This window comes from Lepidochelys olivacea (assembly GCF_965140295.1).
Source record: "Lepidochelys olivacea isolate rLepOli2 genome assembly, chromosome: 1".
In the NCBI taxonomy this organism is placed as follows: Eukaryota; Metazoa; Chordata; order Testudines; family Cheloniidae; genus Lepidochelys; species Lepidochelys olivacea.
This window is the reverse complement of record NC_140411.1, coordinates 315,098,533-315,111,952: the sequence shown is the minus strand read 5'-3', so window position 1 is coordinate 315,111,952 and position 13,420 is coordinate 315,098,533. Positions and strand designations below refer to the sequence as shown.

The 13,420-nt window shown below is 41.6% G+C and overlaps 1 protein-coding gene across 1 annotated transcript in view; it reads right to left on the bottom strand.

Moving 5' to 3' along the window:
- The window catches only part of PLXNB2 (plexin B2), a 324,582-nt gene that overhangs the window by 136,959 nt on the left and 174,203 nt on the right, over positions 1 to 13,420 (bottom strand). Inside the window, exon 3 of the mRNA XM_084611348.1 lies at positions 1,071 to 1,152. Coding sequence (XP_084467474.1) covers positions 1,071 to 1,072 — 2 coding nt within the window. The 5' untranslated portion in view covers positions 1,073 to 1,152. The remainder of the gene's footprint in view (positions 1 to 1,070; positions 1,153 to 13,420) is intronic.

Sequence of the window (13,420 nt, the reverse complement as noted above, 5' to 3'; positions counted from 1 at the left end):
CAACGCGTTCTAATTCTACCTATTAAAAGGTATCATAGCTACTATATAGGTAAGGTATGTAACAATATTATCAAACACTCCTAGACCAAGGAGAAGTAAAATATGGTATATGCTTTCAATAGAGATTGCAATAAAACTGTAACAGTTATGAAATATGATAATGGGTTATACACTGATGGTGATGTAATAACATTTTTTAAAAGGATTTAACTGGAGTTCTTAGCTTACTGTTAGAAAACAATTGCCCCTAGATTTGAAAAAGCTACTTCCAGAGGGCAGTAATGCTCTCAGACTGAAACTTCAGGAATTGAAAACACTACTTACAGTGAAAAAGAAAAACATTGCTCTGAAGTTTGTATTATAAATCCAAATCTTCAGTGCAAAAATACATGCTATAGATACTACATATGGGACTGTATTATACAAAGTAAACCTAAATCCCATTTGAAATGGAAAATATGTCTACAGGGATATATGACTCAGGGATCCCAACTGGTGTTTAAACAGATTGTTTAAAAATTGGCATTTACAGACAGCCCAAAGTTGCCTCTTCGTTTCAAGCAGACATATAGATAGCTAACAACACTGACAAGACCATGGTAACAGTTTAAGTCAAGTACTGGCTACAAATGTACAGATATATTTTTTTAAAGTTTGTCTTTTTACAATTAATAAAAAACAAATAAGTCCTGACTGAGCATTCTTGGTGCGCTCAAAATTATTCCCAAGTTCCATAGGAATATTAAAAATACTTGGATTTCAAAATTAGGTCTTCGTTTTGGCATCATCTGCTGGTTTACTGAATCATTTATAAAAAGAAAAGGAGTACTTGTGGCACCTTAGAGACTAACCAATTTATTTGAGCATAAGCTTTCAGTGAGCTGTAGCTCACAAAAGCTTATGCTCAAATAAATTGGTTAGTCTCTAAGGTGCCACAAGTAATGCTTTTCTTTTTGCGAATACAGACTAACACGGCTGTTACTCTGAAACCTGAATCATTTATATGGTTACTGATCATACAGCACTAGCAGTTATAAACTGCTTTATTTGTGAAAAACTGAAATACTTACATTCACTTTTTCACTAACTCTTCTTTACTGCACTTAGTTATTTTCCAGGACAGTTTTCAATCTTCTTCTTTTTCACCTTTACCTATGAAAAACAAGGAAAGGGATTACAAAAATATCCATTATTTTTATTCTTTTTACACTTCGGACTACTTACGTAAGGTGATCTGTAATGGTTCAGAACCTTGTATTTAAAAAAATGTATATAGAGTCAAGTTTATTTCTTTTTAAATAAATTTTTGCCATAGCATAAGTTTGAATCCCAAGACTAAACGGAGTACTGCTCTGGGTTCACTTTCAATAGTGGCTCAGGCAAGTCAGACATACAATCAGTTGCAGACATATGACTAATCACTAAAGAATTGAGAACTCATATGGTAGAGTACCTGAAAGAATGTATGTTTTATATTAAGGATTGGATTTTGTATGTTCTGACTCTACTCTAGCAGAACCTGAGCACTCTCACCTTCCATTGTCTGAAGTGCTCAGTGCCTTGGCTGTATCAGACAGCTTCAGAATACTTTATAGAGGGGAAATAGCACCTAGGCATCTAAGGGCAGATAAAATACTGTCTCATTAGCACTCAAGACCACTGCTCTATTATAAAAATGATGTCAAAAGGAAGTAAAACTAGGCTGTTCCACTTGAATATGAAGAGAATGACTGTTTTGGAAGAAATCTTCAGCAATGGATGTCCATCGGTAGGCAATACTGTTTTTTCTTACAGATAGTTTCTGTAAGCGTATACAGAGTAGTGTATGTCCCTTTAAGCAGTGTACTGTGTATGCCAATATATGCAATAAAGGATTGTGAAACTACAGTCCCTAGCAAACCTGGACATAGTCCTTAACCAGACTACTAGATTCAAATCATTCCCCACTCCAGTTCACCTCTGGATTTCAGTTTGTAACCAAGGCTTGCTGGCCTCTAGGTCCCTCAAGGATCATGGAAGGAGTGTCAGCTGAAGGCCTTCACTTTTGGAAGTCATGCTTCACGGTGGTTTGTCAGCACCAGAGTCCAGTGTGCTTCATGCCACCTAAGGCTTATTTATTTTGTACAAAATCTGACTGGGTTTAATGTTTTTTGCATTCCATGTGTCTAGTTGCCATGGTAATAAGCACTACTTAAGAGTACACACAAATCATCTCTTTCAACCCCACTTCCATTCTCAGATAATACTTTATTATTCTTTATGATGTACCAATAATTTGCTCAGAGCTATACAAGACACAAAGGAAAATTGGATCCCTTTTTGAAGGAACTTGCAATCAAAATAGACAAAGATCAGACACAAAGATGCTTTGGAAAACTCAGGGGCGCTGAATCAGGGCACCTTTCTGCAGCTTCAGTGTTTGAATCTGAAGAAAGAAGGATGCTTGATGCACTGGGCTAGAGAGGTCATTCCAAGCAAGAAGGGGGCATGAAACAGAGTGGTGAGGGGTCCTTCATTACAGCAAGAGGGCAAAGGAGAGGAGCAGCAAGAATTGAGAAGAGAGATGTTGGCATGGGCAGAATGATGCAATTCCTTCAAGAAGGGGATGAGAATTTTGACGTTCACACAGAGACTTGAGGAGGAGAGTGATGCGGCAGAAGGGACCGGCAAAAAAGAAGATTTTAGATGTTCTGGATAGACTGGAGTTGAGTACCACAGGAATCAGGATGGGCATAAAAGAGGAAGTTGTAAGCAAAGGCAGAAGCTAAGCAAGACATTGGCAAGTGTTTTAGTGTCAAGGACAGACAAAGGGATTATTTTAATATATTGTGGAGAAAAGACCAACATCTTGAATGTGTGAAGGAAGGGGAGGCCCCACAACTTCAGTGTCAGAATCATGAAGAGGATTGTGGTGTTAACAGAAATCAAGAAAAAAGGAAGATGATAGTGTTTGTGAGCAATCAGGTGGGTCTCAGTTTTCATCATGTTGAAATAGAGATCATACTTTGCAATTATAGGTTGTCTTCCATTCAAAAATCTCTTTACCAACATTCATGAATTTAGCTTTACAACTACCCGTGAAGTCGGTAACAGATGGAGGAAACTGTGGTAATACAGAGATTAAGCAACCTGCTGAAGATTACACGGAAGTCTTTAATACAGCCTATAAATAAAACCCAAGTCTGCAAACTCCCAGTTCTCCTGTGCTTTAAATACAAGGCTCTCTTTCCTCAATGATAATTTACACACACTGTCAGCAGTACCACGAACTCCATTTCTTAAGAAAATCCCTCCCAGTGCACCCAAAGAAATTAGCATGCAGTAAGTAGACTGCAAATGCCTCAACTACCACAGGAATGTAACAGCATATATCAGGCACCCAAGTGTTTTAGTTTGTACTTGCTAGCTAGCAGTTCCAGAGAATGTCTCCTCCAAACTGTAGGTAATTTAGTGATCTATAAAATAAATAAGAAGCCTCTTTCCTGATAGGCTCAAGGTTTGTGCCAGATTGCTACTCTTCACTCCCTCCTTCCTCAGACTGAGTTATCAGGTTTCCAGCCTTCTCCACTCTCAGTAGCAGATTGTTTTGGCTGAATTAAGTTGGGTACAGATGATAGCATCTGCTGCAAGATTTTATTTTAAGTTCTTGTTCATGCCACAACAGCTCTTTTTCAACACCTTAAGAGCAAGTGACATGGGGGGCTTGGACGTTCATATTAGGATTGCAGCCTCCAGCAAAGTATGTGAAAGGTGCTCAGCTGTAGATATGGTAACATAAGAGCCCACAGCCAGCAGGGAACCTATTACCTTGCCCCTCATAAATACATTAAGTACCACAAGACATAGGGTCTTTGCAACCAGCTTCCAGAAATCAAAATCTATGCGCCAGTAGCATAAGTGATCGATCTACCCAGGCTATATTCACTCTGACATACCTAATTGCTTCCAGATTTGTCCTCCAGAATGCAACCATTGCACTTTCTATCAAACACAAGTTTTCTCCAGGACATCAAAAGATGAACACCACCATACATGGTAGTGTAGTTAGCACTGTCAAAATATATAAGCAGTCCAAGAGCAATTGCTGTACTATAAAATACCTGGCAAAGTAACTTATTCTAGTGCTGCAAAATAAGATGCTCTTTGAGTTGAAGCAGGGGCTGATAGATCATGTCAGAGCACAAGCAACTTTTACTGAGGCAAGGCTGAATCTTCGGAGAACAGCCTCCTAAAAACCGTTGCTGGATGTTTGAAAAATGGTTTCAGATGCCACAAGGAGCAAATGTGAAACTCTGCCTACTAAATCTTCTGCTAATGTAATAATGAGTAAGAAGAACAAGAAAACCTGTGGCACCTTAGAGGCTAACAAATTTATTAGAGCATAAGCTTTCGTGGGCTGCAGCCCACTTCATCGGATGCATAGAATGGAACATATAGTAAGAAGATCTATGTATACATACATATAAGTGGGAAAAAAGGAGTATTTGTGCTTCCTTAGAGACTAACAAATTTATTTGAGCATAAGCTTTCGTGAGCTACAGCTCACTTCATCGGATGCATTCAGTGGAAAATACAGTGGGGAGATTTATATAGACAGAGAACATGGAACAATGGGTGTTATCATACACACTGTAAGGAGAGTGATCACTTAAGATGAGCTATTACCAGCAGGAGAACAGGGGGAGGTGTCCGCGGGCGGGGGGGAACCTTTTGTAGTGATAATCAAGGTGGGCCATTTCCAGCAGTTGACAAGAACGTCTGAGGAATGGGGGGGGGGGGGGAAATAAACATGGGGAAATAGTTTTACTTTCTGTAATGACACATCCACTCCCAGTCTCTATTTAAGCCTAAGTTAATTGTATCCAGTTTGCAAATTAATTCTGATTCAGCAGTCTTTCACTGGAGTCTGTTTTTGAAGTCTTTTTGTTGTAATATTGCGACTTTTAGGTCTGTAATCAAGTGACCAGAGAGATCGAAGTGTTCTCCGACTGGCTTATGAATGTTATAATTCTTGATGTCTGATTTGTGTCCATTTATTCTTTTACGTAGAGACTATCCAGTTTGACCAATGCACATGGCAGAGGGGCATTGCTGGCACATGAAGGCATATATCACATTGGTAGATGTGCAGGTGAACGAGCCTCTGATAGTGTGGCTGATGTGATTAGGCCCTATGATGGTGTCCCCTGAATAGATATGTGGACACAGTTGGCAATGGGATTTGTTGCAAGGAGAGGTTCCTGGGTTAGTGGCTCTGTTGTGTGGTGTGTGGTTGCTGGTGAGTATTTGCTTCATTTTGGGGGGCTGTCTGTGAGCAAGGACTGGCCTGTCTCCCAAGATCTGTGAGAGTGATGGGTCGTCCTTCAGGATAGGTTGTAGATCCTTGATGTTGCGTTGGAGAGGTTTCAGTTGGGGGCTGAAGCTGACAGCTAGTGGCGTTCTGTTACTTTCTTTGTTGGGCCTGTCCTGTAGTAGGTGACTTCTGGGTACTCTTCTGGCTCTGTCAATTTGTTTCTTCACTTCAGCAGGTGGGTACTGTAGTTGTAAGAATGCTTGATAGAGATCTTGTAGATGTTTGTCTGAGGGGTTAGAGCAAATGCGGTTTATCGTAGAGCTCGGCGGTAGACAATGGATCGTGTGGTGTGGTCTGGATGAAAGCTGGAGGCACGTAGGTAAGTATAGTGGTCAGCAGGTTTCCGGTATAGGGTGGTGTTTATGTGACCATCACTTATTAGCACAGTAGTGTCCAGGAAATGGACCGCTTATGTGGATTGGTCTAGGCTGAGGTTGATGGTGGGATGGAAATTGTTGAAATCATGGTGGAATTCCTCAAGGGCTTCTTTTCCATGAGTCCAGATGATGAAGATGTCATCAATGTAGCACAAGTAGAGGAGGGGCACTAGGGGACGAGAGCTAAGGACGTTGTTCTAAGTCAGCCATAAAACTGTTGGCATACTGTGGGGCCATGCGGGTACCCATAGCAGTGCTGCTGACTTGAAGGTATATATTGTCCCCAAATGTGAAATAGTCGTGGGTGAGGACAAAGTCACAAAGGTCAACCACCAGGTTTGCCGTGACATTAATCGGGGATACTGTTCCTGATAGCTTGTAGAATGTTGGTGTAGAGGACTTCTACATCCACAGTAGCCAGGATGGTGTTTTCTGGAAGATCACCGATGGATTGTAGTTTCCTCAGAAGTCAGTGGTGTCTCGAAGATAGCTGGGAGGGCCAGTAGCGTAGGGCTTGAGGAGAGAGTCCACATAGCCAGACAATCCCGCTGTTAGGGTGCCAGTGCCTGAGATGATGGAGCGTCCAGGATTTCCAGGTTTATGGATCTTGGGTAGCAGATAGAATACCCCTGGTCAGGGTCCCAAATGCGATAGTGAGATCCATGTTAGAAACGGTATTTATTGTGCCTCTTAGACTGGCTCTCCTGCCCAGCCCCTGAAGGTAACTTTACATTCAAAACCACTTGGAAGCTTTCAGACAGGTAAATTTTGAGAATTAAAAATAATCTGCCATGGAACATTTGCCTTCTTTCTTCCCCCAACCCCTTAAGAAATTCCTACCTACTCCCCCCCAAAATTACACTGCTCTAAGAGGGAGGTCAAGCAATGTTCTGCTCTGGACCAGCAACAGGTTTACCATCCAACATCTTATGCATTATATCAGGGCTAAGAATCAGGGTTTTACACCAATAGAAAATAACTGGGAATCACTCCTTTGCAATGGGACATTGCACTTCTTTCTAGCCTTGACCGATCACAAGTTATCAAACCTTAGAACTGACACTGGTCCAGATTCTGTACTACCATGTCCCTCATATAATCATTCAGACCTGTGCAAAGTGAATGCAAGGTGAGTATAAAATGCTACCACATCATATTTTTCACTCATTTAGCCAGTGGAGTATCTACTTTGCACAGGTGTAAATGACAGAGCAAAGCAAAGCAGAATCAGACCCAGTATGATTTACAGACAACCTATTTTAGAAACTCCTAAAACCAATTTCCCTCTTCCTCCAACAATACAGTTGAACAAGGGCAGATTTATTTTACAGAAGGAAAACTACAATTATATCATATCATGGTATACTAGTGGAGCATTATAAAAAATATGAGAGATGCAAGTTTTCAATGCAACTAGTTTGTATGTGTATTTTGTCTGATGTTAGAATCTACTTTTCATGAATGGTTCTGTAATGCACTATTGAATGTGTTACAGGTCCCTTCTTTGTGCCTGATTAAAATAGGAGATTCTATTGCAGCCTGAGGGCTGGTCTACACTACCACGAAAAATGGATCTCAGTTACGCTACTTCAGTTACGTGAATAATAGAACTGAAGTCAATGTAGCTAGATTTACTTGCCGCGGTATCTACACTACGCTGTGACTTCCCTTATGCTTCTTGGGGAGGTGGAGTAGACAAATCAATGGGACAGTGCTCTCCCATTGATTTAGCGGGTCTTCACTAGACCTGCTAAATTGACACTGCTGCATCTATCGTAGCAGTGTCAATTTAGCTGGTAGTATAGACACTACCTTAGCTAGGGAGCTTTAGTGCTCTAGGTTATGCTGTAGAGACTCATGCTTTTAGCGCCAAAGGCCCCAATTCAATCCCCAATGTGTCAGCTAAGATGTTGGCCACCACAGTTACAGAGAATACATTGGCTGTTGCTGGTCCCATTACTGTGGTGGCACACACAAGGGAGATTTCTGCTTCCAGGTTGTTGCTGTAGAGCTGGGAAACTGGCTACATGATTACCCCTGAATGGAATTTTACACCTTAGTACAATTAGTTACTATGTGGCAGAACGTATCCCTCTTGATAACTTTGTGAACTCTGAGTGGTTTAAAAATTACAAACATACTTCATTAGAAATTAGCTATTAACTCGTTACCCTGCGCTACTGTTTATAAATATAATGATCAAAATGATTATAACAAAGGCTATCCCGTTATAATAAGGCAGATGAGTCGTGATGTCAGCTGCTTGGGAAAAGCTCCCAGTTAGAATGAGGACACAGAAGAAAGAAATAGTAAGAGGAGAATGTACAGCTCTCTGCCTTCTCCTTCCATCAAAAGGAATTGGGTAGACAACTGGGATATCCAAAGGCACAGGAGAACTGGATAACCCTCTCATTTATGACTCCTAGTGTAGTGATTAATAAAGGCAATATGCCTGGAAAGAGGCATACATGGCACAACCTTGGCACAACCTTCTATTCCAGCAGCTGAAGGTTAGATATCAGAGTTTATTGTACATAGTCGGAACCTCTAGGAACAGACTAAAAATCCAATATTGTTCCAATTAATGTTCTAGCTTGTATCTGTGTTTATTAGTATGGCTGTGTCTGCTAAAGAGACTTGCTTCCCTAAACTGATATAATCAGTGCTTTTGATCTCAGCCTCTGGTCTCTTTATAGCAACTGAGAGCATAACATTTTAAGGGGTCCACGCGAGTACCTTATGATCTTCTAATATACAACCATAACGTGTCAAGCTGTTATTAATGGCCCTGTATAAAATCCTGAGATAAATTCTAGCCACCTGCACAATTCAAAACACAGCCTCCAGAAGCAATGATGCCTCAAGAAAGGAAAATTTTAAAAAACAGCACTCTTCAAGAGCAAATATTATTTTCCATTTTTTACAGATGGGGAATGCAGCACAGAAGTTAATTCACTTGCCCAAGGTTCATGGATTCCAAGGCCAGAAGGGCCCACTATGACCATCTAGTTTGCCCGCTGGTATAACACAGGGTATTGAACTTCCCCAAAATAATTCCTAGAGCAGATCTTTCAGAAAAAGATCCAAGGTCACACAGTGAATCGCAGATGTGGTAATAGAATACAGGGCTCCTGGTTTTCCAGTTCAATACGTTAACCATTATACTATGGTGACCCTATGGAGGAGACTCATCTAACACTTCTCCTTGCCAGTACAAGTTTCTCCCTATTAGACATTCACTAGGATTTTGCCCTGATGGGGTTTAAATGTGCTAAGTGACAGGACTTCCCCTAAGGTCATAATTCCACAGTAGAACCAAGTTCACCATATGAAAATTTCCCCTGGTATTCAGCATAATATTGACAGACATCCAAAGATCCATACATTCAGAGCTACCTGAAGTTCTCCCAACTGGTTTAGATTCTCTCTCACCCCTTGCCCCCTCCCTGATCTGAAACAATACTGCAGTTTTCCTCTGATCCAACTACTATACAATCATCTCTCTCTTTTGTGTTCAGGGAGAGAAAAAGACAAAGGGTGAGCAGGGGGAGCACACACAACAACCTTGGATAATCTGATTCTAATTCAAAGGCATTTTTGAACGTTGAAGAAGCTGTGTTGCCAAATAAAGTTGCTGAAGATCATAGGAGCTGATGTAATCTTGAATTAAATTATAGACTAGATTAGATTCACCCTAAATTTTTCAAACTAATAAATATATACTTGATCTAACAGTGAAGTAGCTACAGGCACTTTTAGATCACAAGCATCAGTAGGCATATTTCATGATATTAGCTGTGTTCAAACTTACAAGTACCTCTGTTTTTTCTGTAAAATATCCTACCATTGCTGTGTGGCTAGTTTGAAAAAACAGTCATTATCTGCTACCCAAGGACACAAAATACACCAAAATTGTGCTATGATCAATGCTCAGTCAAGGTAGATTGTGCAACACCCAAGGATACTATTTCAGAGTTTTTCACCTCAAAAAGAAAATCAGTATTTGCTTTATTATACTCTTCCTCTTCCCACAGGTGAAGGAATTTCACAGACAGTTTTATTTCAGAGTGTGCTGATTTTCTATTGATCTGGCCTGACCTGGATTTGAAATAGGATCCTACAATGAAATAGGATCTTTGGATGCTCAAACATGCCCAGCCTGCAGAGGTGGTTAAACAAAAGGGAAACAAAAAAAAGATGTAAAAGTTTTTAAACACACAGGGCTTGTAAAAACTAATTTTGAAGTGCCCTACATTTCTCTAGACTGGAAGTAATATATTATTTCTGTAGAGCCTTTTCTATCAAGCCCTCAAAGTGCTTTATTTATACAGTGCCATTGGTGTGCATGGTGCTTTAGAAAGGTGAATTTTAATGGCCAAAGTCATCCAAAGCACAAATGTAATTAAGGCAGTTTAAAACTGGCCCCCCAAAAGGACTTTTACCCTACCTCAGAGATTTTACAATCTACATGCCCAGTCCTGCAACTCCTTAATCACATAGCCAATGGGAGTACTTGCATAACAGGTTCAAGGATTATTCCCGAAGAACACAGGCTGCCTTGTGTGAGTAAGAGGCAGGCAGTCTGGTGGAGAAGCAGAGAAACCTTACAGATCCAGAGGCACAGGCAGTCTTGGAAGATGGAGCAAAAGGAGGGAAGTGTGGTTAGATTAACATAACAAGGAGGGGAGAAAGTGATGAAAGATAGTGGGACTTAAGGACTCAGCAACAGTAAAATTGAGGGGAGAGGAGGGTGTAGATATGGAGAGTTCCTCCTGGATATTGCAAATGTTTGCCTTTCAGAGAAAGAGAAAGGAGAAGGAGAAAGGGGTTAGAGAAGATAACGTTGAGCAGAGAGTTCAGAGCTTTACACAAACTATTTCAGTTTCATGATGCTGAGATAAGGGATCACTTTCCCCCATTGAAATTCATGAAATGCAGCCTCCTCTGGAGTGGAGCACAAAATTTTATGACACTTTCTGGCATGACAAGCCATACAAGTGTAGACTTTTTTTTTTTTTTTAGAGAGAGAGACGGACCCTTTGGGTATCTAAGGTAGGTAAAATGTGCCCCAGACAGGGCTTACACACTATGTTTGGAGTTTTATTCCCTGTGCACAGCTAATTAAATGCTACAAAAACAAAGCTGTCACAACTAAAGCTAGTTAGAAAATTCACTGAAATGTAAACATTCCATGGGAATCAGTAAATTTCAACCAAGTTACATTGGAAACCAGGCAGGTTCCCAATGGAATCTTTCCTGCCAGGCAATTTTCAAAAGATGCCGTGAGTCCTGCCAGCTCGCCTGGCTCATTCCTCAGCAGCTCAGACTCTCTGCTTCTCGGCAAACTGCTTGGGGGACTTTTGGGGAGTCAGGAGCCTTGAATCCCTAGCTCCCAAGCTCTCAGGTACACCTGGGCTCCCAGGCTCATCTGGAGCTGGGGTTCCCCAGACCTTTATTTCCCTACTTGGCTAGCTAACTGGAGAGCTGGGCATCTGTTCCCCACCTGGTTGGCTCCCAGGGTAGCCCAAATGGAGGACAGGCAGGTGGCTTGCCTGCCATGCAGCTATTCCACGGGAAAAAATTTTCATACTGCTAGAGAACACTCTCTTTCCCTCCCGCATGACCAAAATCTCAGTTTTCCAGCTCAGGTGTAATACCACACAAGAGTTGAGGGCATGGGAAGAATATCATTCCCAACTGAAAGTGATGGGGCTAATTTTAGGTAGGAAAAATAATTACTCAATTTGGAATTTGACCTGGTTATCAAGTTAAAACCCCATTTCTTATGAAACATACCATGGTAGCTTTAATAATCAAACGATAAGGACCATGATTTTATGAGCCCTGCAAAGAGCCTCCAGCAACACAATGCCCTTTAACGGAATTCTGACTCAAAGGGGAGAATACCACCTATTGAATTGCTGAAACCACGTCCTGCAGCACCTAGTGTTACTAGAAGGACTGCCATCAAATACTGATCCAGCCCAGTACTGACTGGCATCTGAGATGGAAATGTGATCACAAAGCAGAAATAGGATGTTCCCTGTATCCCCTTTTCGGTTGGTTGTGAACTAAACTTCAACTGCTCCTAACTGTATCATTTCCTAATTAACCTTTTCTGGCTACATTTAATGTTTTTATACCCATGTTTTTATAGTGCCCGAGTCAGAAAAACGCGTGCGTGGGAACAGAGGAAACTGCTTTGGCTTCACATGAAGGGAAAAGTAATATTTATAAAGGAAGTGCCCAGATTTTCTGTTCAAACAACTCACTCCTTGCTGTTTTCGTAATTAAAGCACTCCCATGGGGAGGACAAAGACGACGAAAAAGGCGGAAAACCACCACTGATCACCGCATCTCTTTTTAAAGCAGATTACAATGGAAGAGCAAGCTCCAGTAAGAAAAGGGTTAACCACTTGGGCCATACTTTCAAGTTCTTGTTAACTAATTTACTCTTAGAATCATAGAATATCAGGGTTGGAAGGGACCCCAGAAGGTCATCTAGTCCAACCCCCTGCTCGAAGCAGGACCAATTCCCAGTTAAATCATCCCAGCCAGGGCTTTGTCAAGCCTGACCTTAAAAACCTCTAAGGAAGGAGATTCTACCACCTCCCTAGGTAACGCATTCCAGTGTTTCACCACCCTCTTAGTAAAAAAGTTTTTCCTAATATCCAATCTAAACCTCCCCCACTGCAACTAGAGACCATTACTCCTCGTTCTGTCATCTGCTACCATTGAGAACAGTCTAGAGCCATCCTCTTTGGAACCCCCTTTCAGGTAGTTGAAAGCAGCTATCAAATCCCCCCTCATTCTTCTCTTCTGCAGGCTAAACAATCCCAGCTCCCTCAGCCTCTCCTCATAAGTCATGTGTTCTAGACCCCTAATCATTTTTGTTGCCCTTCGCTGGACTCTCTCCAATTTATCCACATCCTTCTTGTAGTGTGGGGCCCAAAACTGGACACAGTACTCCGGATGAGGCCTCACCAATGTCGAATAGAGGGGAACGATCACGTCCCTCGATCTGCTCGCTATGCCCCTACTTATACATCCCAAAATGCCATTGACCTTCTTGGCAACAAGGGCACACTGCTGGCTCATATCCAGCTTCTCGTCCACTGTTACCCCTAGGTTCTTTTCCGCAGAACTGCTGCCTAGCCATTTGGTCCCGAGTCTGTAGCAGTGCATTGGATTCTTCCATCCTAAGTGCAGGACCCTGCACTTATCCTTATTGAACCTCATCAGATTTCTTTTGGCCCAATCCTCCAATTTGTCTAGGTCCTTCTGTATCCTATCCCTCCCCTCCAGCGTATCTACCACTCCTCCCAGTTTAGTATCATCCGCAAATTTGCTGAGAGTGCAATCCACACCATCCTCCAGATCATTTATGAAGATATTGAACAAAACCGGCCCCAGGACCGACCCTTGGGGCACTCCACTTGATACCGGCTGCCAACTAGACATGGAGCCATTGATCACTACCCGTTGAGCCCGACAATCTAGCCAGCTTTCTACCCACCTTATAGTGCATTCATCCAGCCCATACTTCCTTAACTTGCTGACAAGAATACTGTGGGAGACCGTGTCAAAAGCTTTGCTAAAGTCAAGAAACAATACATCCACTGCTTTCCCTTCATCCACAGAACCAGTAATCTCATCATAAAAGGCGATTAGATTAGTCAGGCATGACCTT